Here is a 21745-nt window from a genome sequence, read left to right as displayed (position 1 = left end):
TTATAATTATAACATAAGCACACAAGGCAGCTTACCCTCATTGGTGGGCACGCACTGCCGATGATGGCACAGTTGTCGGCGCGACGGGAGGATGAAGGCCGAGGCGGGAGATAGTCGGTTCGGCCACATTCACCAGTAACAGCGGATTATCAGAGCATCCCAGTTGTCTCTGACGAAAGTTTATAAAACTATCCCGTGTAAAATGATCACTACAGAGGCTGGTTTTGGTGGTGATCCTCAGCTCTCCATCAAGGTGGCTCTTCACAAAATTAATCCACCTCTTCTTGATGTGATCGTTTATAGGAAATTTAAATAAGGACACCGATCTGTTTCGTACGATCGCATCCAGGTAGTACGCATTTCTGTGACGAAGGCATAGCTAACTAGCAAACTGTAGGCTGTAGTAACTAATAATAGTACTGACTGACAGTAACTCGTGATTGAGCGGCAAACTGATGCGAATGTGCTATATTTATATTGTTAGGGAACGCCGCGGCCAGCATCAGGGGCTCCAGTGCGTCATCAAGTAGGGGCGTGTCCAGTAGCTCAGGGGCTCCAGTGCGTCATCGAGCCCCCGTTTTAGCCCCGCCCAAAAAATCCGCAAAATAGCAATGGTGAAAAACTGTTTAACGGTCTAACTCCACAATTCAGTACTTCGCAGTTCACAGTCTTTGTAATATATTTTAGCAATACATTTCTAACATGTATAAAGTGTTTAGAATTTTTTTTTAGAATTACCTTTACAGGGACTTTAAGTAAAAGTACAGAAGTACTCATTTTTAAAAGTACTTAAGTATAAAAGTAAATGTCAATTCATTTTTTTATTATTGTTGCATTGTTGCATGTAATAACCAATTTACAGTACCTTATGCCTCTGAATATATGCCTGCCCTCATATCAATATCACATTTATTTCTATAACACAGTTCCAGTCGTGGGATTGAATAAGTCACTCAATAACGTCCACAATGGTTTCGAGACACCAACATGGCTGTTCCCAGTTTCTTGGCTTTTAGAAACGTTGAAAATTAAAATCATGTTGATGTCAGAATCCAGTGTCAGATTGACGTTAATCTCCAACGTTGGACAGACGTTGTATTGTGGTTGAAAATTAGTTGACGTCAGAAACCAACATCAGTCGAGTTCTGACGTCAACCAGACTTTCATTTCCAACCAAAATGCAACACAAATCATCCCTGACGTTACTACTTTCTACTCAAGGCCCTTGACAGAAATGTAGTGGAGTAAAAAGTAAGATATTTGTCTTTCAAATGTAGTGAAGTTAAAGTAAAAGTTTCCAGAAAAAATAATACTCAAGTAAAGTACAGATACTCCAAAAGTGTACTTAAGTACAGTACTTAAGTAAATGTACTTTGTTACTGTCCACCTCTGGTTTTGTGTGGTATTAGGTGTCCTTAACAACATACTAAAAGTTTACCAAAGTTTGACCAATAGAAAGGTGTAATTTTCAAGATGGCGTCCAAGATAGGCAGGAAGGCCTTAAAACATCCTAACTCCGTCATTATTTGACCTAGCCAAGTAATCTTGGTGTCTAACCCCATGTTTTCTGGGTCTAATAAAACACATTCCTTTAACGTCAAGAAAACTGGACATTTTTCCCGTTCCCAGAACCAATACTGAATATTTGGAGAACGTTCTTATAACAAAAATCTGTTCGCTGGGTATATGCATGAATTGGTTAAGGGTGGACATTTTTGCATAGTTTTTGGAAACTATGACTTTGTGTTTCAAGCCTGCTTACCAAGTATCTTATCACCATTTATTATTTCAACATTGTGCAGTGCAAGAGTGACTGAAATGACAAATGCTCCTACTGATAAAAGGTCAGTTAAAGATGCAAGTGACTCAACAATTTATAGCTAGATATCCTGTCAAAATAAAAGCAAAAAGCAATTTAATAAATGACATTAACACGCTATGTGTCAAGAATCAAAGGTTTTGTAATATAAATTTCTTCTGTAACACCTTTTACAAAAGTGTGTTAAACTGCTTCCCAGCTAACAGACTTTTGTTATAAGAACGTTCTCCAAACGTTCAGTGTTGGTTCCTGGAATGTGAAAATGTCCAGTTTTCTTGACGTTTGAGGAAAGTGTTTTAAAAGGTACACAGCAAAAACTCCAGTGTTAAATTAACTCTCCTGGGAGTTTATTTGGTTCCAGCCTCAAGAGTGTAAAGTGTTAAAATATGAGTGTCAACACTGAAGAGTGTTAAAGTTAATGAGATAATTAACACATTAAGTGATTAATTGAGTTATGATTGAGCATTATTGAAGACACCTGATGATAACAAGCAGAATCACTGAAGGAGAAAAACACAATTTTAAATCACCATTATGGAGATCGGTGTTTGCTTTAGTTGGCCAGTTGACCCTTACATATTTAACTTTAGATTTTGATTTGCTGTTGTAACTGAGTTATAACAGACAGATGGACAATAAGAAAAGATGATCAGGTGGTGGTGGTCATGGTTGGTGGTTAACATAATCATCATTTGACCTGAGTCACTGAACTTATTTAGAGCCTAATGTCTGATTTAAATTTATATTATTGATTATAGAATCAAGTCAAGTCAAGTCAAGTCAAGAATATTTGTATAGCGCTTTTCACAATACAGATTGTATCAAAGCAGCTTCACAGTATTAAATTAAAATAATAATAAAACGTCCATGTTTGGTAATGCTAATCAATAGTAATATTGATTGATTAATTAAATTGAATATCCCCAACTGAGCAAGCCAAAGGCAACAGTGGCAAGGAATCACAGTGATGATTGACATTAATCCAAAGGATTTCTTATGAATGGTTCTGATAAATAAATAAAAACTCTTTCTTTTAGGCACACACAGACATCAAGAATCAGTGTATGAATCTCAACAATGGTGACAAAAAGAATATTCAATTATGAAAAGGAAATTACTAAGACAGTTCAGATCATAATTTATTCATACAGCAATGCATGATGGAAAAAATCTCTATCTTAGGCCAATTTTGTATCGTTTGTATTGCATATTGTTTCTATCGCCCATTACTATAATCAAGTATTCTCGTAAGTGAAGAATCTGCCATTTGCATACAAGTGAGCTGCTCGAATGGCGGCAGCCATGTTGTGCCTCCATCTTGAAAATACATTAGCCAAAGAGGGACATACCTGAAAATTCAAGCTTCGCCTTTCGCGCTTTTACACTCAGTGGCACCGTGACGAATGCGAGCGGAGATTAACCGCGACTGCCGGCAGATAATAAAAACGCCCTCTGAATGGGAGGGGCTAGAAAGTCATATTCAGTTGGTAGTCATAAACAATTTCACCGCTAGATGGGAGTAAATCCTACACAGTGTAGCTTCAAAACTGCAGTTGTCAAACCCCTCCTGAAAAAGAGATATATGAATAGACTATATTAAGCAACTATAGACCGATCTCAAATCTTCCTTTCATAGGCAAGATCATTGAAAAAGTTGTCTTCAATCAGCTGAACACATTCTTAAGCTCGAATGGATACTTTGACAATTTTCAATCTGGTTTTTCGATCGCATCACAGCACAGAGACAGCGCTCATAAAGATAATTAACGATATTCGCTTAAACACTGATACAGGCAAATTATGAGTGCTGGTACTACTCGACCTCAGTGCTGCATTTGACACTGTTGATCACAACATACTTCTTGACAGGCTGGACAACTGGGTGGGGCTTTCTGGGATAGTCCTAAAATGATTCAGGTCATACTTAGAAGCGAGAGGTTATTATGTGAGTATAGGAGACCATAAGTCTGAGTGGACATCCATGACATGCGGAGTTCCTCAAGGCTCAATACTCGGGCCACTCCTATTCAACCTGTACATGCTCCCAATGAGCCAAATAATGAGAAAGAACCAAATTGCTTACCACAGCTATGCAGACGACACACACACACACACACACACACACACACACACACACACAGCTATGCAGACGACACACACACACACACAGCTATGCAGACGACACACACACACACACACACACACACACACACACACACACAGCTATGCAGACGACACACACACACACACACAGCTATGCAGACGACACACACACACACACACACACACACAGCTATGCAGACGACACACACACACAGCTATGCAGACGACACACACACACAGCTATGCAGACGACACACACACACAGCTATGCAGACGACACACACACACACACACACACACAGCTATGCAGACGAGACACACACACACACACACAGCTATGCAGACGACACACACACACACACAGCTATGCAGACGACACACACACACACACACACACACACAGCTATGCAGACGACACACACACACACACACACACACACACACACACACACACGACACACACACACACACACACACACACACAGCTATGCAGACGACACACACACACACACACAGCTATGCAGACGACACACACACACACACACACACACACACACAGCTATGCAGACGACACACACACACACACACAGCTATGCAGACGACACACACACACACACACAGCTATGCAGACGACACACACACACACACACAGCTATGCAGACGACACACACACACACACACACACACACACACACACACACACACACACACACAGACACACAGATCTACTTAGCCCTATCGCCTAACGATTACAGCCCCATTGACTCCCTGTTCCAATGCATTGATGAAGTAAACAGCTGGATGTGCCAAAACTTTCTTCAGTTAAACAAAGACAAAACTGAAGTCATTGCGTTTGGAAACAAAGATGAAGTTCTCAAGGTGAACGCATACCTTCACTCCAGAGGTCAAACAACTAAACATCAGGTCAGGAATCTTGGTGTGTCTCTAGAGTCAGACCTTAGCTTCAGTAGTCATGTCAAAGCAATAACTAAATCAGCATACTATCATCTGAAGAATATTGCAAGAATTAGATGCTTTGTTTCCAGTCAGGACTTAGAGAAACTTGTGCACGCTTTCATCACCAGCAGGGTGGATTACTGTACTGGACTCCTCACTGGCCTTCCCAAAAATACCATAAGACCACAATTTATCTCTTTTCATTCCTTTTATAACTGTTTTAATTTCTCTTGCTATGATTTTGTGATTATTTTCTATGCAAAGCACTTTGATATTTTTATTCCTTTCTATGTAAAGCATTTTGAATTGCCACATTGCATGAAATGTGCTATATAAATAAATATAATCTTGCCTTGCCTAACACAAATGACAGATGCTCTTACTGATAAAAGGTCAGGTGAAGATGCGAGTGACACAACGATTTATAGCTAGATATCCTGTCAAAATAAAAGCAATTTAATAAATGACATCAACACACTATGTGCCAAGAATCAAGGGTTTTGCAATATACATTTCCTCCGTAACACAAAGGAGGAGCGTACGAATCTAACATATATAAAGAGTGACTGAACAACACAAGGCACAACACAAACGGTGAGTTACTGTTTCATTCTTCATCTTTTACCTCAGAGTTTTATTTCTACAACAGTGTAATTCAGAAAAATGACCACAAACAACAATAATCTGATGATTTTTTTGGTTTGATTTCTTACAGATTTAAAAATAAAACATTGATTAATCTCTGCAGTCATCAGCTGAGGATAGATTGAGACGATGGCGGTGAGTTCATTCCAACCCGATCTCACGGCAATTCGTACGAATTTTACGAGGTGGCTAATTCGTACCAATTCATACGACCTCACTCGTACGAATTAGTACGATTTTTGCTAAAACGTACATATTTTACGATTTGCCAAAATCGTATGAATTCATACGAATGACCTACTCCTGACCCCGCCCCTAAACCCAACCGTCACGTGGGTTTAGACAAATCGTACAAATTCGTACGAGTGAGGTCGTACAAATTCGTACGAATTAGCCACCTTTTAATCACTCGTACAAATTCGTACGAATTGGTCGTGAGATAGCGTTGGTTCATTCACATTTACAGTGACTGTTTTTACTTTTATTATAACTTCAGTGTGATGTGATCATTATAAACGAGGAACTTGATCAGTCGTGTCTCTCCAGATGACGGTGTTTGTCGCGGCTCTGCTCTCTGTTTCCATGGGGTTTGTTGTGTCTGTATCTGAAGTTTTCAAGCCGGCCGACTGTTCTGATGTCTATAAAGCAGGACTAACGCTCAGTGGGATTTACTCCATCTTTCCAGCAGGAGACGTTCCTGTCTGGGTTTACTGTCACTTGGTCTCAGATGGGAAAGAGGAAGACAACGGAGGATGGACGGTACGAATGTGACTTTAGATCATCAAACACACATCAGAACACACATTATGAATCATATATTCTATATAAACCCATCACAGGTGATTCAGAGGAGAATGGACGGCAGAATTAATTTCTATCGGCCGTGGGATCAGTACAAGAGAGGATTCGGGGCAACCGAGGGCGAATACTGGCTGGGTAAGATCTCACAGCGGGTGTCCGTTTCGGTTTGTTGGATTTAAAAACATTGGCATTTGGTGTCATGTCCAGTGTTTGGTTGAACATGTTCTTCATGTGTGTGTGTGTGTGTGTGTGTGTGTGTGTGTGTGTGTGTGTGTGTGTGTGTGTGTGAACAGGGCTGGAGAACATGTACCAGCTGACACGTAACAGGAAGTACATGCTGAGAGTGGATCTGGAGGACTTTGAAGGAAGGAAGGGTTTTGCTCTGTACTCGTCCTTCTCTGTGGGTCCTGAATCTGACGGGTATAAACTGCAGGTTTCAGGGTTCACTGATGGAGGAGCAGGTAGGACACTTTCATACTTACACACTCGAGTGCACAAGTTTTTGTAATGTCACTGAAATATTCTTCATCTAAATATGATGTTAATGTCCTCAATGATGCTCTTCTTCTCTGCAGGCGACTCTCTTTCCTACCATAATGGACAGAAGTTCACCACCTTTGACAAAGACCAAGACACTTATGAGAAGAACTGTGCCAAACTGCATCTCGGGGCGTTTTGGTACGCAGTCTGTCACCAAGCAAACCCCAACGGTGTGTATTTATGGGGAGAAGATGACACCATTTTTGCCATTGGCAATGTTTGGTACACCTGGAAGAGCAATTTTGCTGTCGGTATGAAATCCATCAGCATGAAGATCAGACGTGTCTCTTAGACATTTGAAGAAACATTACAGAGTTTCCCAGAAAAATAACTAAAAAATCTAATTAAAGTTTTGGGTTTCCTTTCCTCTGTTAACTGTGAACCATAGTAAATCATAGTATATATGGTAACTTGGGATATATGGCTGTTGTTTTGTGTACTCTCATCAATTATTTTCTTTTTTGTTTTGGGTCACTTTTTTAAATCCAAAACTGAAACCAATCAACAATAAACTCCAGCAATGAAAAGCATTATGTGTTGTTGTGGATTTGTTTATCTTCACAATATACCTTAGAAACAGTAAATGTGGAATTCAGTTCAACTGTTCATAAACTGATTTACTTTCCCTATAAATACAATCCTAAATAAACAATGTGTAAGTTTTTCTTAACACAGATCTCCCTGTTTATTTGTCAGCAAAAGACATTTTATAGCATCCAGTGGAATTTTGCTGACACTCAGCTGAATCATTCTCATTTAGTAAGCAAGTGGACTAAATTAGTGGTTCACTAAATTAGCCTATAACCAGCTAACACAAATTTGTTCCATGTACATTTGGCTAATGTTCCCATTAAGTTATAAAAACTTTTTTTTTTTTTATGTTCACCATCAAAACGATCAAAACGTCCAGTTTTTAAATGTTTCTTGGTTGGACAACTCTTCTGATTATTCTTTTCACTCCTCTATCAGAAATCTTGTGAGATCACCTGGTCGAGGCAAATTCATGGTGAAATGAGTATCTTTCCACTTTCGCATTATGGCCCCAACAGTGCTCACTGGAGCATTCCGAAGCTCAGAAACGCACCTATAACCAATGCAATCATTGTGTTTTGCAACAATTAGGTTGCGAAGGTCTTGAGACAGCTCTTTGCTTTTCCATCATGAGATGTGTCTTGTGTGAGACTTTGGCAATGAGACCTTTTTGTAGGCCATCAGTTGGGACTAAACCAGCTGATATTATTCTGCACTGACAGGGGGCTGGATTGCTTTTTATGTTGTGTCATTTCACATTATTACACATAACTTAATTTCCAAACTTATTTGGTTTGGTTTCTTTGTATTTATGGATTGCTTGGGTTGTTACCAACATCTGTTGAAAATTTCATGACAATAGCACCTTTGGAAATATATTTACTGAGAAACATGGTGACGTGTTTAATATTTATTTCACCCGCTGTATAGGATCATTCATTTTACTGCTGTAAAAATAAGACCAATGAAAAACTCAAATGACAACAAACATGAGATATCAAATCACTTTAATTCACACAGAACATTGCAAAGTTGTGTGTTTGGAGCGACAGCTCTCGACATGTGGTTAGAAGCAGTTTCTAGTTTGCATTAGCCTGGGTTTCCCCATTCTGCCTTTGCGCAGCGCGATTTTATTCACGCTGAAAGGCAGTCTGGAGACCATGGACCAGATTTTCGCCTCGTTTAGGGAACCAATCACAGAACGGGGAGGCAGCAGCAAGACTATGACGACATCTATGCGACACAACTAAGCAGTTTGTTTATATCTATGGATTCAACATGGCAGCAGACGCGAAGCTACCTTTTGATGCAGCCTTAGATATTGTTCTAAGTAGTTTAGAACGCAAGTTTATTTTGAAAAAAGAGCAGCTTTTGGCGTCTCTACATACGTCATCTGGTATAATGGAAACGATTGGTTATGAGCTACGTACAGGCGCATTTGATAGACATTCTTAGCACCCAATAAACGGCGCCGGGCATTCGTAAACCACGCCTCAAATACGAGAAAATGCACATGTGGTTCCCAGACCCAAGTCTCAACGAGAATTGGGTCTGGCGTTAGCCAGGCTAAGTTTGCCTGACATGTGGACAATAAATCCTTATCTTGAGCAAAATAAGCAAACTAACATTCAGTACAACCCGTGTCTTTTATTTAGAATACATACAAATGTCATTTATGTCTTTTAGTTTGTCAAGAGATTGAAAGCATAGTTTTTAAAGAGAGCGCATGTGTGAATAATGATTGAGAAATAGTCCTCAGATTCCATGTTCGTAATTTATTGCAAAACATCTAGCATTAATTCAATCTCTAACAGAAGTTATTACTCCACCACATGCGTGACGTCATAAATCAACATGGTTGAACGACCACTTTTCGACAATATGGTTTCAGGAAACAGTCGTGACAAGCTAGTTGATTTCTTCAACGATGCATCGTACTGTGGTAGTGAAACCGCGAGTTACATCGCTGTATGGGAAGCAGCAGCAGAAGAGCAAAAGTGTCCTATGACATGAGGATCCAGAAGAGTTTTGAGCACAAGATCATTCATCTTGGGTCATCACTGTCTTCGAGACAAAACACAGCCGTCTTGATGTTGAGTATCTCCAACCCGCCAGGAGTGTCAAGACTGTTAGACTTCTGTTCATAGTTCAGTTCATCACTTCTGCACTGGCCTCAAACTTTATTACCCAACTAAATGAACAGGCATGATTTCATTTTAAACTAAATCTGGACAAAATTAAGATGTTTGGGTAATTTAAAAGGGTTCACCAGCACAAACTTTCAGGGAAATTTTGCACCGCTCTCTACATACCTTCTAACTACCTGACTTTTCTTCGGCACAGACAAACTGTTCTCAACAAACCATCTGTCGAAAAGGTAAATGTTATCCGATCTGTGATTTATCCGAACACTACTTAAGACTAAAACCCTGGCCTTTTACCCACACTCAACCAACAGGTCTGTCAAATATGTCCCGTTTTGAGTTCTATTTAAAGTAAAGGGCATTCTCTGTATAAGTTGACTGACAGTTTTTGAAGACAGGCCTAATATTAGTAACACAATAGTAAAATCATAACATTAGAAATGACCAAAATATAACACCAACAGCCAACATATATTTCAAATATTGCTCAGTTACACAATGGAAAGAGAAAAGAAAAAAAAGATAAAGTCCAATGTTTCCCCCTCAGAAGCCCTGTAATGTTTCTAAGACACACGTTTGATCTTCATGCTGAGGGACTTCATACTGACAGCATAATTCTTCCAGGTAGACCAAGCAACACCAATGGCGTAATAGGTGGGATCTTCCCCCCATAAATACACACCGTTGGGGTTTGTATTGTGACAGGCTGAGTACCAAAATGCCCCAAGATACTGTTTGGCACAGTTAATATCTGAAGCGTCTTGGTCCTTGTCAAAGGTTGAGAACTTGTATCCATTATGGCCAGATAAAGAGTCGCCTGCAGAGAGTTAAAGCATCATTAAGAACAATAACTCAACTAGAATAAGTTTTAATGAGGATGAATGAAAGTGTCCTACCTGCTCCTCCATCCTTGAACCCTGAAACCTGCAGCTGATATCCGACACATTCACAATCCACAGAGAAGGACGAGTACAGAGCAAAACCCTTCCTTCCTTCAAAGTCCTCCAGATCCACTCTCAGCATGTACTTTCTGTTACGTGTCAGCTGGTACATGTTCTCCAGCCCTGTTCACGCACACACACACACACACACACACCAAATGTGGGATAATGTACAATCAGCCGGTAGTTATAACAAAATAAACCCTGACATATTGATTAGGACACTAGGACACTTATTTTGTGATAACAACTGGCTGACTGTGCTTTAGCCCTTTTATTATAAGCCTATTTACCACATAAGTAAATAATTGGATATGAAATATTAGCCCACTTGTAAAGCTTCCGCAAAAACAGTTTTCTAGCAAGCAGCTTTGAGCCAAGACAGATGAACAAGTTCAAACTAGGCGGACATTTAAGAGTCATTCCACTGATTACACGGCTTATCACCACATCAGGGTTGACATGAAATATTGACTTGAGTTGAAACTGTTTAAAATCTTACCTATACTCAGATATTCAGATAACAAAACCGACGCATCTTACCCAGCCAGTATTCGCTCTCCACATTCCCGAATCCTCTCTTGTACTGATTCCACGGCCGATAGAAATTCACACTGCCGTCCATTCTCCTCTGAATCACCTGTGATGGGTTTATATAGAATATATGATTCATAATGTGTGTTCTGATGTGTGTTTGATGATCTAAAGTCACATTCGTACCGTCCATCCTCCGTTGTCTTCATCTTTCCCATCTGAGACCATGTGACAGTAAACCCAGACAGGAACGTCTCCTGCTGGATAGATGGAGTAGATCCCACTGACGGTTTCTCCTGATTTATAGACATCAGAACAGTCGGCCGGCTTGTCTACATGATCGCACTCACAGCCCAATAAAACAGGGATAAGAGCCGCCAACAATAACATCTGCACAAGAGAGAGAATGAGGTGAATATCAGTCTGATATGAAGGTGGAAACCATCTTAAAGAATGTCACTGACAAAAAGGAAACAGAAAAACTTACTACCATCTTCTCAATCTGTCCTCAGTAGATCACAACAGAGATGTTTGTTTCTTTAAAAAAAAAAGAGAGAAAGAATTCTTTACTCGGACCATTTGTATAAAATAATATGAACTTCTGAATGCCCAGGGAAGCTTTGGAGAGCAAACCAGCAACTCACCGTCTGTGTTTTCCAGTTACAAACTCTCCTTTAAATATCTGATGTCCAGGCTCCTCCTCAGTGTCAAAATCCATTTGAAGCAATGTTGGAAAAACTTGTGTGTGCAAATTTAGGAATAATCCCAAATGTGAAAGCATGGAAATTCCCAGTTCCCGTTAATGATTTATAAACCATGCACAGATAAATGTTCCTAAATACAGCCCACTTAATCACAAATAATCTTAAAATCGAGTCCACCAACAGAACATTAATAATTGTTCCTCAATAACTAATTTACCAGCTTTCCATAAATACTCAAACCACACAAACAAAAGATCACAGATTAACTAAATTAGACCCAAACCGGCCTGTGACCTAAAGAGGTCAAACATGCATGAGTCATGTTTACTGGAACTGGTTTACTAAGTGAAAGCCCATGGAAACACTCACACATGACATTTTAAATAACTTTCGAATGTTGAATATAATCATAGAACTTCAGGCGATCAGAATCTTTCATTCTTAGACACTTCATTTTAATTTTCCTATTGGTGACTTACCTTGGTTGTTCTTCTACAGGGAAGCATGCTGGAATATTTTGCAGCGTTTGGAATATATACGCGTGCCGAAGTTTTGAACATACAATTGTACATGCAGCGTTACAATATCAGACAGACGAAGAATCTGTCAAAAACGAACCAACGAGGGCGAAGCTCCTCCACCATTTGTTCGTATCAAAGTCAGTTTGTGGCAATCTTGAAAAAAGCCATTTTCATATTTAGGAAAGTATGGTGATATTTATATATGATTCATAATTTGAAGTTGACCGAAATAAACTTAACTAACTAATAATTATTCTCCTGACCAATGAAATATTCACATGGCATATGAAGGAAGCTGCAGTGAAAATCAGTGTTAATGACTGGGAATTATGCAAAGAAACATGGGAAAACATTAAGATTTTATCAGCTTTTCCTGGCTCAAACCTTTTATTTTCACCGACAAACTGTCCAGCATACCATTGGTTGATACTAGGGTACACTAATGTTAAAGCTGCAGTCCATAGTTGTTCCTCTTTGTCACCATCTCGGTTCGAAATCTGCAATTGTAGTTATTCGTGGAATGATCAGCTTTACGTGGGTTGTGCTTCGGCACGGCACAGCACGGATGAATCCAATGTTTTGAGGAGAAAGTACCGGTGCGGCGACTGACAGCCGCACAGTCATTCGCAATCACAGATGATACCTTTTGGAAGTATGACCAACATAAGTAAAACCCAAAAAAGTCACGGACTGCAGCTTTAACAATTGTGATGTATTCAAACACTACTCTTAAATCAAATGTTTTTTTCACTAAACCATTTTTTCCTTAGTGTATAGATTACTGTAATAATCTAACGAACCCCTTTCCACTATAAAGAGCCTTTTGTGTGATAGAAAAATCCCATGGATGCTAAACATTCTTTAAAGTACCATCAATGCCAATAAAGAGCCTTCATTTTTAAGAGTGCATCTTCAGACCAAAGTCCTGGATTCTTAGCTTAACCACCAAATAGCTCTGTCAAATAAATCTAGCTGAATAAGTTCTGTTTAAAGAAAAATGCATTCACTTATTGAAGAATCATCTCAAAAGAACCCAGACAGGAACGCCTCCTGCTGGATAGATGGAGTAAACTGACTGTTTCTCCTGATTTATAGACACCAGGGGCCTCATTTATAAAACTGTGCGTAGGATCCTTACTAAAAGTGTACGTGCGCCCGAAAGCCAAAAATGGCGTACGCAAAAAAATATTCAGACTTATAAAAGCGTGCGTACGCCAGAACCAGCGCAGGATTCACTTTATAAATCCCACTCAGCGGAAGATTGTGCGCACATGCGTCTCCTCCCCGAAATAACCATATATGACCTTACAACGCCTAGCTTTACTATGCATATCCTCATCTGCATATCATTTGCATATGATTATTCATCCACGTGATAACATGTTTAACGGTACAAGACATGAGGAAAATATGAAATACGGATGTGCCGTCACATTACATTAATACAAATAATTTACCGGTAGTAGCCTATCCTTGCCTTGTTTTTGAATAAATAGATCAAATAGTGTACAATGCATTTCAGAGAAAGTTTTTCTTAATCTTTTCCACTGGCCAAATAGTCTTTTTAATTGATTTATATTTGTAATGGAAACAGATAGACCTTGTTGTGCATTATATTTGCACAATCTGCTATTATCATGATAAGCATTATCTCTGTAGCCTAGTTAAAACATTAAAACACAACATGCCAAATGAAAAGAGTTAAAAAGCATCGCATGCACAACAAATATGTATAGGCTATTCATTGAATAGGCTATATATATATTTAACTTTTCAGTAAATGTCATAAAGTTTAAGTGTTTAACTCCATTAATGAGCATATTTAATCTAAATGTTTATATAGTAAAACATAGTTTAAATCATTATTTTATTTAAACTGTTATTATGAATGTGAACATGCACTGTAGCCTATTTATGATTAGGACTCATAATGAAGATTTACAGTTTTACTTCATCTGCCGTTAGATATGCGTCAGTTTCACTGACGGCCAACGCGCTCGCTGGCGCAGACATTTAAGGTATGGATATTTCCTTCAAGTGATAGGCTTGGTGAGTGAAATTATATTTGTAGCTATTATCTTTCTGTATATGTATAATTTTATTTCGATTTTCTGTCTAAAAGTGACCAAAAAGACATTTAACTCCAGCTCACCATCGGTGTCGCCAAACTGCTCTGTCTCCAAAATGTGCGTACGCATGGGTCAGAGTTTGCGTGGAGGTGCGCATATTTTCACGTCAAGTTTTTCTTTATAAATCCCACCTTTTGCGCAGGAACTGGCGTACGCATGTTTTCAGCCCCGTTTTGTGCGTACGCAAGCTTTATAAATGAGGCCCCAGAACAGTCGAATGGCATGACTTTACAGTCACTGCTCAATACAACAGGGAGAAGAACCGCTAAAAACACCTTCATCTACAAGAGACGGAGAGAGAGAGAGATGAACATCACGCTGAAATCAAGGAGGAACCGTCTCTAAAAATGTGATCGACACAATGAAGAAACCAATGAACTTCCTGCCGTCTTCTCAATCTCTCCTCAGCAGTGCATCTAAAAATAATTAAAGAAGGATTTACTTAGACAACTTCATAATGTAAAATTGTATAAAATTCTGGATGTATAACATAAATGCTTAATAACTCACCGTTTGTTGTTCTTCAGTCACTAAAACGCTCGACGCTGTGTCATCCAGAATGTGAAAATGTAAATACCTGGTTGTTTTTTTAACTTAAAAAAAGTTTTTTTTGTTATGAAAAATGCACAAAATACTATTTTACATTTTCAAAAACACATTTTACTCTAAAACTGCAAGAAAACCAAAGCCATACATCTAAACGAACAAATTTGAGCTTAATTTCTCCCCCAAAAAAAGAAAAAACAACAGCTTTCAGTGAGATGATGTTTGGCTGCAGTACCAAACGCTGCCACTAGAGGAAATTCGTCTGCCTTTCATTTCCAATGAGAGGAGCACAAGTGTGACTTTTCCAGGACCATTTAACCTGTTCGAATCATGTCCATTATTTTTGTTCGCACAGCAAGAGCCAAAACCTTTACCAAGTTTCGTACCATTCAGATGAAGTAAAAAAAGAAATATACAACAACCACATAATCTTGAAATCATGAGCATATTATTTAACACGTGGATTCCACCTAAAGAACACTAATCATCTTTTCTCAAGAACTTACCAGCTTTCTGCTAACACCCAGATCAAAGGAACCCCCAAATAATAATAATTTGACCTTAAAAGGCCCCGTGACCTCAAGGGCCATTCCTTACACTCATGATGATATTATTTTCACAAACATGAGGATGTACCTGACATCTGTACGAATAACACTCAATTCACAACAAACATGAGCGATGTTATATTTCATCACATATAATAGGGCAATTCCCAGCAGGCTCCTAATCCTTCAGGCCAACTCGTTTCCTACTGTACGACTAGATGAGGATTTAAAAACAACAACAAGCTCACAAAGTTTCTGGCATTTGCATAAAGCCAACAAAAGTCCTAAACATTTTTGTCAGCTGATGATATTTTCTGAAACCCCCCTAAGATTTTAAGTTAGTATTTATTACTTTTAATAGCTAAAACAGTTAATCTTTTAACAGGGTTTGTACAGATACCGTAAAAAGAGGGACATTTCAAGCACTACTTTTTGGTTTTCAAGGACTACAATCACAGATCGCACTAAACAAACAATATCTTTAGGATTTTTTAAACTCAAATTACAGATATAAGGTGTCCAAAGTACAACTTACAACGTTCTTAATAATATACATAAAATACAAAAGTTTATAATTGCTATTATTGTTCCATAAATAATATTTTATATTATAATGTTGGCATACTTGGCGGGGTTTATCAATGTTAATTTTGCATTAAAATTTTTGCATTTGTGCTTTTTTTTTTATATATATATTGTACTTAAACACTTTTCAAGTAGCCGACCTCTTCGTAAAAATGGCTGTTTCCAAGGATTTTCCAGGCCTTAAATTTCAAAAAGTCAAATTCAAATTTTAATAAGCTTTTTATTTTGATTATTTAATTTTAACCTAATTTTTTTGTGAAGCTTGTTCATGCTTTGAAATAAAACAGGAGCATATTCTTTAGTGACATGGTCATTTTTATTGGTCATAGTTTGGACATGGATCACCTGCTGTCCGGCGCGAGGACTGGCCGAGGTTCAGGACAGCAGATCATGCGAGCGTTTAGCCGGATGCGGGAATGCCGGGATTCGAGACGCGACTGTAACATGTAAGATCACGGAAACACCGGATGGATTTTAACGTGCAGCTTTGACGAAGCCAAGCGAGGTTTTTCAGGACAACAGGTTAAGATAAGGAATCCTAGGATAGATGTGTGAGTTATCTGCGGGTGGATGAACGAAGGCATGATGGTTATCCGGTTCTCAGGATGATGTGAACTCCGGAGTCGGTGAACACGGGGCCGCTCATGTCTCCAACCTTCAGCGCGAACGACACGTCTTCAAAGGGCTTCTGCATTTGACCTGACACACACACACACACACACACACACACACACACACACACACACACGGATTAAGACAGCACACGATGGATCAATGTTAGGCTGAAAACTGTATTAATATTCGATAGATGCACCGATACGAACATTTTGCCCGATGCCGATATTTCTTTATATTTGAAAGCCGATAACCGATATATTGGCTGATAAATCTAAATCCAAATTTCTATATAATTTTTGAGAGCCTGATTAAAAAAACAAGTCTCAACCATTAACAGCCATGTCCCAAACACACAATCATAATGTTCTCATCATAACTTTATGTAGCCGATATGACAGCACGTTGCACTCTACTGTATTTTCCTTTTTTTTAAGTGACTTCAATCATATTTCAAGCAATTCAAAGATGTTCTTATCGGGCCGTTAACCTTTATTTTGATGGTCCCTTTAACACATTCAGTGGACATGACCCATTCCGAAAGTGGCTGAGGCCTCTACATAAGATCAGCGCAGCGCCAACCTGTCATCCGTGGTTGAGGAATTCAAAGTTGCAAAGAGTCGTAATGACAGAGACTCTGACAGGATGAACACGTCAGACATGCAGACGTCATCAGAAGATCAGGTCGCAAGTGGGCAGCTGATTCGTCTGTAGCACAAGCTGAGAGCGTGAAGCTACGTGATATCATTGGAGCGCCATGCACAGGAAGACAGGGTCTTGGAACCTCCCATTTCCAACAGTGGAGGAGGGCAGGAACCAGTGAAGAAGAGCCATGATTCAAGAGGAGGTACGGAACCTGGAAGAGGAAGGATGAAGGTCAAGGGCAATGGACGTAGCTTCCCAAGGGGCCTGGACCAGATGGGATCTTCCCAAGAGGAGGATTACCTGGGCGGACCTATGGAGACTGGAGCCGTTCCGCATCTCCTTCCTGCTGAGGTCAGTGTATGGCCCACTCCCAACCCCAACACACTGGCACAAGTGGGGTATGAGAGAGGACCCATTGTGTGAGCTCTGTGGGGAGAGGGGCACCATGGCACACATCCTAGCCGGGTGTAAAGAAGCACTCACCCAGGGAAGGTACAGGTGGCGCCACGACAGGGTGCTCATGACACTCGCCAACACCTTAGAGCAGGAGAGGGAAAAGAAACGCTTCGGAAGACAACATCAATCCAGTTTTTAATGGAGGGGGAAAAGCCACCAACCACAGCAACAACAAGAACCAGTCCGCTACAAAAGGCCCAATCATGGGAAAGGAAGGTCGACCTGGGAGGACGGCTGCAGTTCCCCCCGTTTGCCCAGACGACCCTGAGGCCGGATGTGCTACTGTGGTCTGAAGGGGGAAGATCATCCTAATAGAACAGTCCCATGGGAAGAGGGGTGTGAACAGGCCTTTGAAAGGAAGAGCGCCCAATACCAAGAGCGTCTGCACGACTGCAGGGGGAGAGGACCCGGCCGAGGTCGGCGGTAGAGGATCCCCTGCTCAGCCAGTGTGGAGAACGCTCACAGCCGTGGGGACGACAGGGAAGGAGAGGAAGGCAGCAGGACGGGGGAGGCAGCGGAGAGAGCCTCGAGCTGGGAGCCAGGAGGGGGAGATGGGCAGTGACTTGGCCACCACTGCTGACCCACCATCGGGAGGGTGTGGCGGATCAGGGTCGAAACACCCGATGAGCGATGGGTACCGCCTGACGACACCAACCCCTCCTGGCCAAGGCCACATTCACTTAAGGGGAATGAAGGTGAGAAGCATGTTCGGATGTATTTGTAATTTAAACTATAAGTAACGTTGTACCTACATCTCAGAGTGTTAGTAGAGCATTAGTAGACTGGTAGTGTTAGGGTTAGAATAAGTTGACAAGTACTAACAAAGTTACTCAGTCAGTAGAGTGTGTGTTGGAGGAGCATCCCTGTAAAGAGTTTGCAGATATCAAGCAGACACTAATACTCTAATGAGAGTTAGCTGACATGTAGTGGCAATGTTCCTTATAGTCAACAGCATGTTCAAAAGGCACCATCAAAATAATGTGTTATCCATTAAACATGAGCATATGTCTGCCGATATCGATATGGTGGCCGATATATTGTGCATCCCTATACCCGCTGCTGAGATGACTGTGTATCGCTCGCCTCACCCCTGCCGAATATGCCCAGGTCTCCGCCGTTCCTCGCCGAGCTGCAGTCGCTGAACTGAGACGCCAGACTCTCAAACTCCTCCTCTCCAGACTTGATCTGTTCAATGTACTCTATACACACACACACACACACACACACACACACACACACACACACACACACACACACACACACACACACACACACACACACACACACACACACACACACAGAGAGAGAGAGAACATGGCAGGGTTTATTGTATTTAGTCTGAGCCTCGAGTCGTTATGATGAGCCCCATTGAAGCAACTTCCATTTTTATTAGTAATATTTCATGCCAGTTTCCCAAGAAGTGCCGATTTTGTTCACATGAGATGGAAACAGTGCTTTATCTGCAAATGTTTCATGCAATATGCCAATTTTTCTCAAAAGTAAAATCTGAAGCTCTAGTGTGCAGTGGCAGCTTGTCAGGGGAGGCACAGCCATCCCCTGCCACACACACACACACACACACACGCTCTTGAAGCTCCGCCCCCTGTGTGCCAGGAGCAGCAGCTCATTTGCACTTAAAGGGACAGACACAAAAACATGCTCACCCTCAAAAAGCGACAATTTTAACATGCTATATAAAGATATCTGTGGGGTATTTTGAGCTAAAACTTCACACACACACTCACACACACACACACACACACACACACAAGAGACTTATTCTACATCGTGTGAGAAGGGCATTATACCACCCCTAAACCCCGCCGCCACTGCTAGTGCGCTAGTCTCTTACTGTGTATGAGCTGCAGCGCCTCGTCTTTGCCGCGCGTGATGTTCTCCTCTCTCCAGGAGGCGGGCCGGCGGGACTGGTTGTGTTTGACCAGCAGGTGTGAGCATCGGACCTTCTCCAGCTCGCCGGCCCCGTCCGCCCCAGACCCGCTCGGGCGCTCCCACTGACTCGCATTCGTGATGTGGTTGAAGTAATACACCCGCCCTGCGCCACACACACAACATCACATTTATGCATCTTTTATCCAAAAGCGACTGAGGGGCTGTTCACACGACACCGGTTTCAACTAAAAACTTAAAACTTTTTAGCCGTTTGTTTACACATGTAAACAACAAAAACGCGAATCTCTGAAGACGATGGATGCACATGCGTATGACGTGTTCAATCTATAGTGTTTCATCGCCATCTACTGGCCTGGAGGCAGAATACAGCGCTTTTAGTCGTTTCGTTTAGACAATGGAATCGTCTGCACGCGGAAAACTCAAAGGAAAAACTTCTCAGTTTGAAGCTACAGCTAACGCTCTACTGTTAGGAAACATTACGGACTAGAAAAGTTTGGAGTCAGTAAGATTTAAATGTTATATCATCATATTACACTGATTTCTGGAGGACCATGAGACACTGAGACTGGAGTAATGATGATAAACTCAGCTTTGATCACAGGAATAAATTACACTTTACTGTATATTCACAGATGATTTACATTCTAATAATATTTCACTGTTTTACTGTATTTTTGATCAACTAAATGCAGCTTTGGTGAACAGAAGACACTTTTTCCTTAAGTCCAATCACCATTTATTGAGTGTTTCAAAGCAGCTTTACAGAGATAACAATATAATTGAAAATAATGCAACAAAGTTTGTTTCCAGAAGAGAATAGCGTCACAGTCTCGCTTAAATAAGTTCAGTTATGGGTTATTTTTGTTGTGAAAAAAGTTATTAATTTAGTAAACTTATATATATATAGCCGCTCTGGAGAAAACCATAAGATTTTTTATTTATTTATTCCTTCCAAACTTTTTATTCATAGTGTGTGTATAAAATTACAATAAAATATTTAAATATGAAATTAACCTTACGAGCGAAAACTGAAGCAGACAAGTACCTTAGATTGAAGATTAGTAATAATATGTGAATATTGCATGAATACAGAAATATTACTGAATACTATCTATAGTGAATACTGTATTGTTGCTATGCTTATTGTTTTCTACACTTTTTTCAATTAACTGTTTTTTTAGTGGAAGCTTTAAGATCACCCACACAAAAAAGATCATAAAATAATCTGTATTTTATGTCCATATATGTATTTATTTGGTACGTTAAATGATCTAACCGACAGAATTATCCCGTTCAATGAGCTAAGATCACGAGAGAGGCTTAGTGGACATGAAATATCCGCGTACGTTTGATTTTTATAAAATATGTACTCATAATTTAATATTGACAAAGCTAACGCTATTACCCTTCAGATGGCTAAACATCAGTGTGGCCCAGATTGATTAAAGGGGTTTAGAAATCCAAATGTTTTGATATTTGGAGGTGTGTGATGCTTTAACTCATCAGCCTTTAAACACCGAACATCTCAGAATCACTCGCTCGTCTTGTGTTTAAATCAGAAATCAGAATTCAGTCAGGTTAGGTTTGGGTTAGCATCGGCTCGCGCGGGCTCGGTTGTTTTTGGCGGTTCGGTGTCGGTTAGCCATTAGCATACGCACTGCTCACACGCGCCCAAACACAGACTCGGTTCCGGGTTTACATGTAATCACGGGCCGTCACGACTGACCTGAACTCCGGCTCATACGCTTCTCCCACCCGGACGGCAGCTTCTCATCGTCGGACATGATTTGAGAATGGTGTCGGCTCGGTTCGGCTCGGGTCTGGTCTGATGTAGCGCCGCTGCAGTGACCGGGACTGACCGACAGGGGGCGACAGAGGACAAACACTGGGAAACAACTATGGAAGCTTGTTTCTTTTTTCTTGTAAATGGAAAAATATGTATTCCCTCCTTTAATATATGTCTATGTGAGTTTGTTAAAATGTTTAAAATGAGTTTCAAATAATAATAAAAAAATAAAAAAACACAATAGAAAGTCTGAAAGTTTCTCTCTGTCAAAATAGTCACTATTT

At 40.3% G+C, this 21745-nt stretch overlaps 3 protein-coding genes across 4 annotated transcripts; 1 reads left to right on the top strand and 2 right to left on the bottom strand.

Moving 5' to 3' along the window:
• Nucleotides 1-5542: 5542 nt before the first annotated feature.
• Nucleotides 5543-7532, top strand: LOC307000480 (microfibril-associated glycoprotein 4-like). Its single transcript, XM_079616114.1, has 5 exons — nucleotides 5543-5659; nucleotides 6071-6283; nucleotides 6364-6460; nucleotides 6619-6786; nucleotides 6901-7532. The coding sequence occupies exons 1-5, from the start codon at nucleotides 5654-5656 to the stop codon at nucleotides 7155-7157; spliced, it is 741 nt and encodes a 246-aa protein (XP_079472240.1). The 5' UTR covers nucleotides 5543-5653; the 3' UTR covers nucleotides 7158-7532.
• Nucleotides 7533-8387: 855 nt separating this feature from the next.
• LOC306999787 (microfibril-associated glycoprotein 4-like) lies at nucleotides 8388-12254 on the bottom strand. Of its 2 annotated transcripts, none has more exons than XM_079614771.1 (5): nucleotides 11506-11668; nucleotides 11202-11405; nucleotides 11025-11121; nucleotides 10437-10604; nucleotides 8388-10357 (listed from the first exon to the last, which is right to left on the bottom strand). In XM_079614771.1, the coding sequence occupies exons 1-5, from the start codon at nucleotides 11506-11508 to the stop codon at nucleotides 10104-10106; spliced, it is 726 nt and encodes a 241-aa protein (XP_079470897.1). In that variant the 5' UTR covers nucleotides 11509-11668; the 3' UTR covers nucleotides 8388-10103. The 2 variants fall into 2 exon arrangements, with proteins under 2 accessions (XP_079470897.1, XP_079470896.1); XM_079614770.1 differs by having other exon boundaries at nucleotides 8394-10357; nucleotides 11503-12254.
• A 4088-nt stretch (nucleotides 12255-16342) lies between these two features.
• pin1 (peptidylprolyl cis/trans isomerase, NIMA-interacting 1) lies at nucleotides 16343-21593 on the bottom strand. Its single transcript, XM_079617012.1, has 4 exons — nucleotides 21402-21593; nucleotides 19617-19817; nucleotides 18853-18963; nucleotides 16343-16747 (listed from the first exon to the last, which is right to left on the bottom strand). Exons 1-4 carry the CDS (start codon nucleotides 21457-21459, stop codon nucleotides 16638-16640), a joined length of 480 nt encoding a protein of 159 aa, XP_079473138.1. The 5' UTR covers nucleotides 21460-21593; the 3' UTR covers nucleotides 16343-16637.
• Between the last annotated feature and the right edge of the window lie 152 nt (nucleotides 21594-21745).

This window comes from Phoxinus phoxinus (genome assembly GCF_949152265.1).
Source record: "Phoxinus phoxinus genome assembly, chromosome: 6".
Lineage (NCBI taxonomy): Eukaryota > Metazoa > Chordata > Actinopteri > Cypriniformes > Leuciscidae > Phoxinus > Phoxinus phoxinus.
Note: the sequence above shows the minus strand (reverse complement) of the source record. Positions and strands in the feature narration are given on the sequence as shown.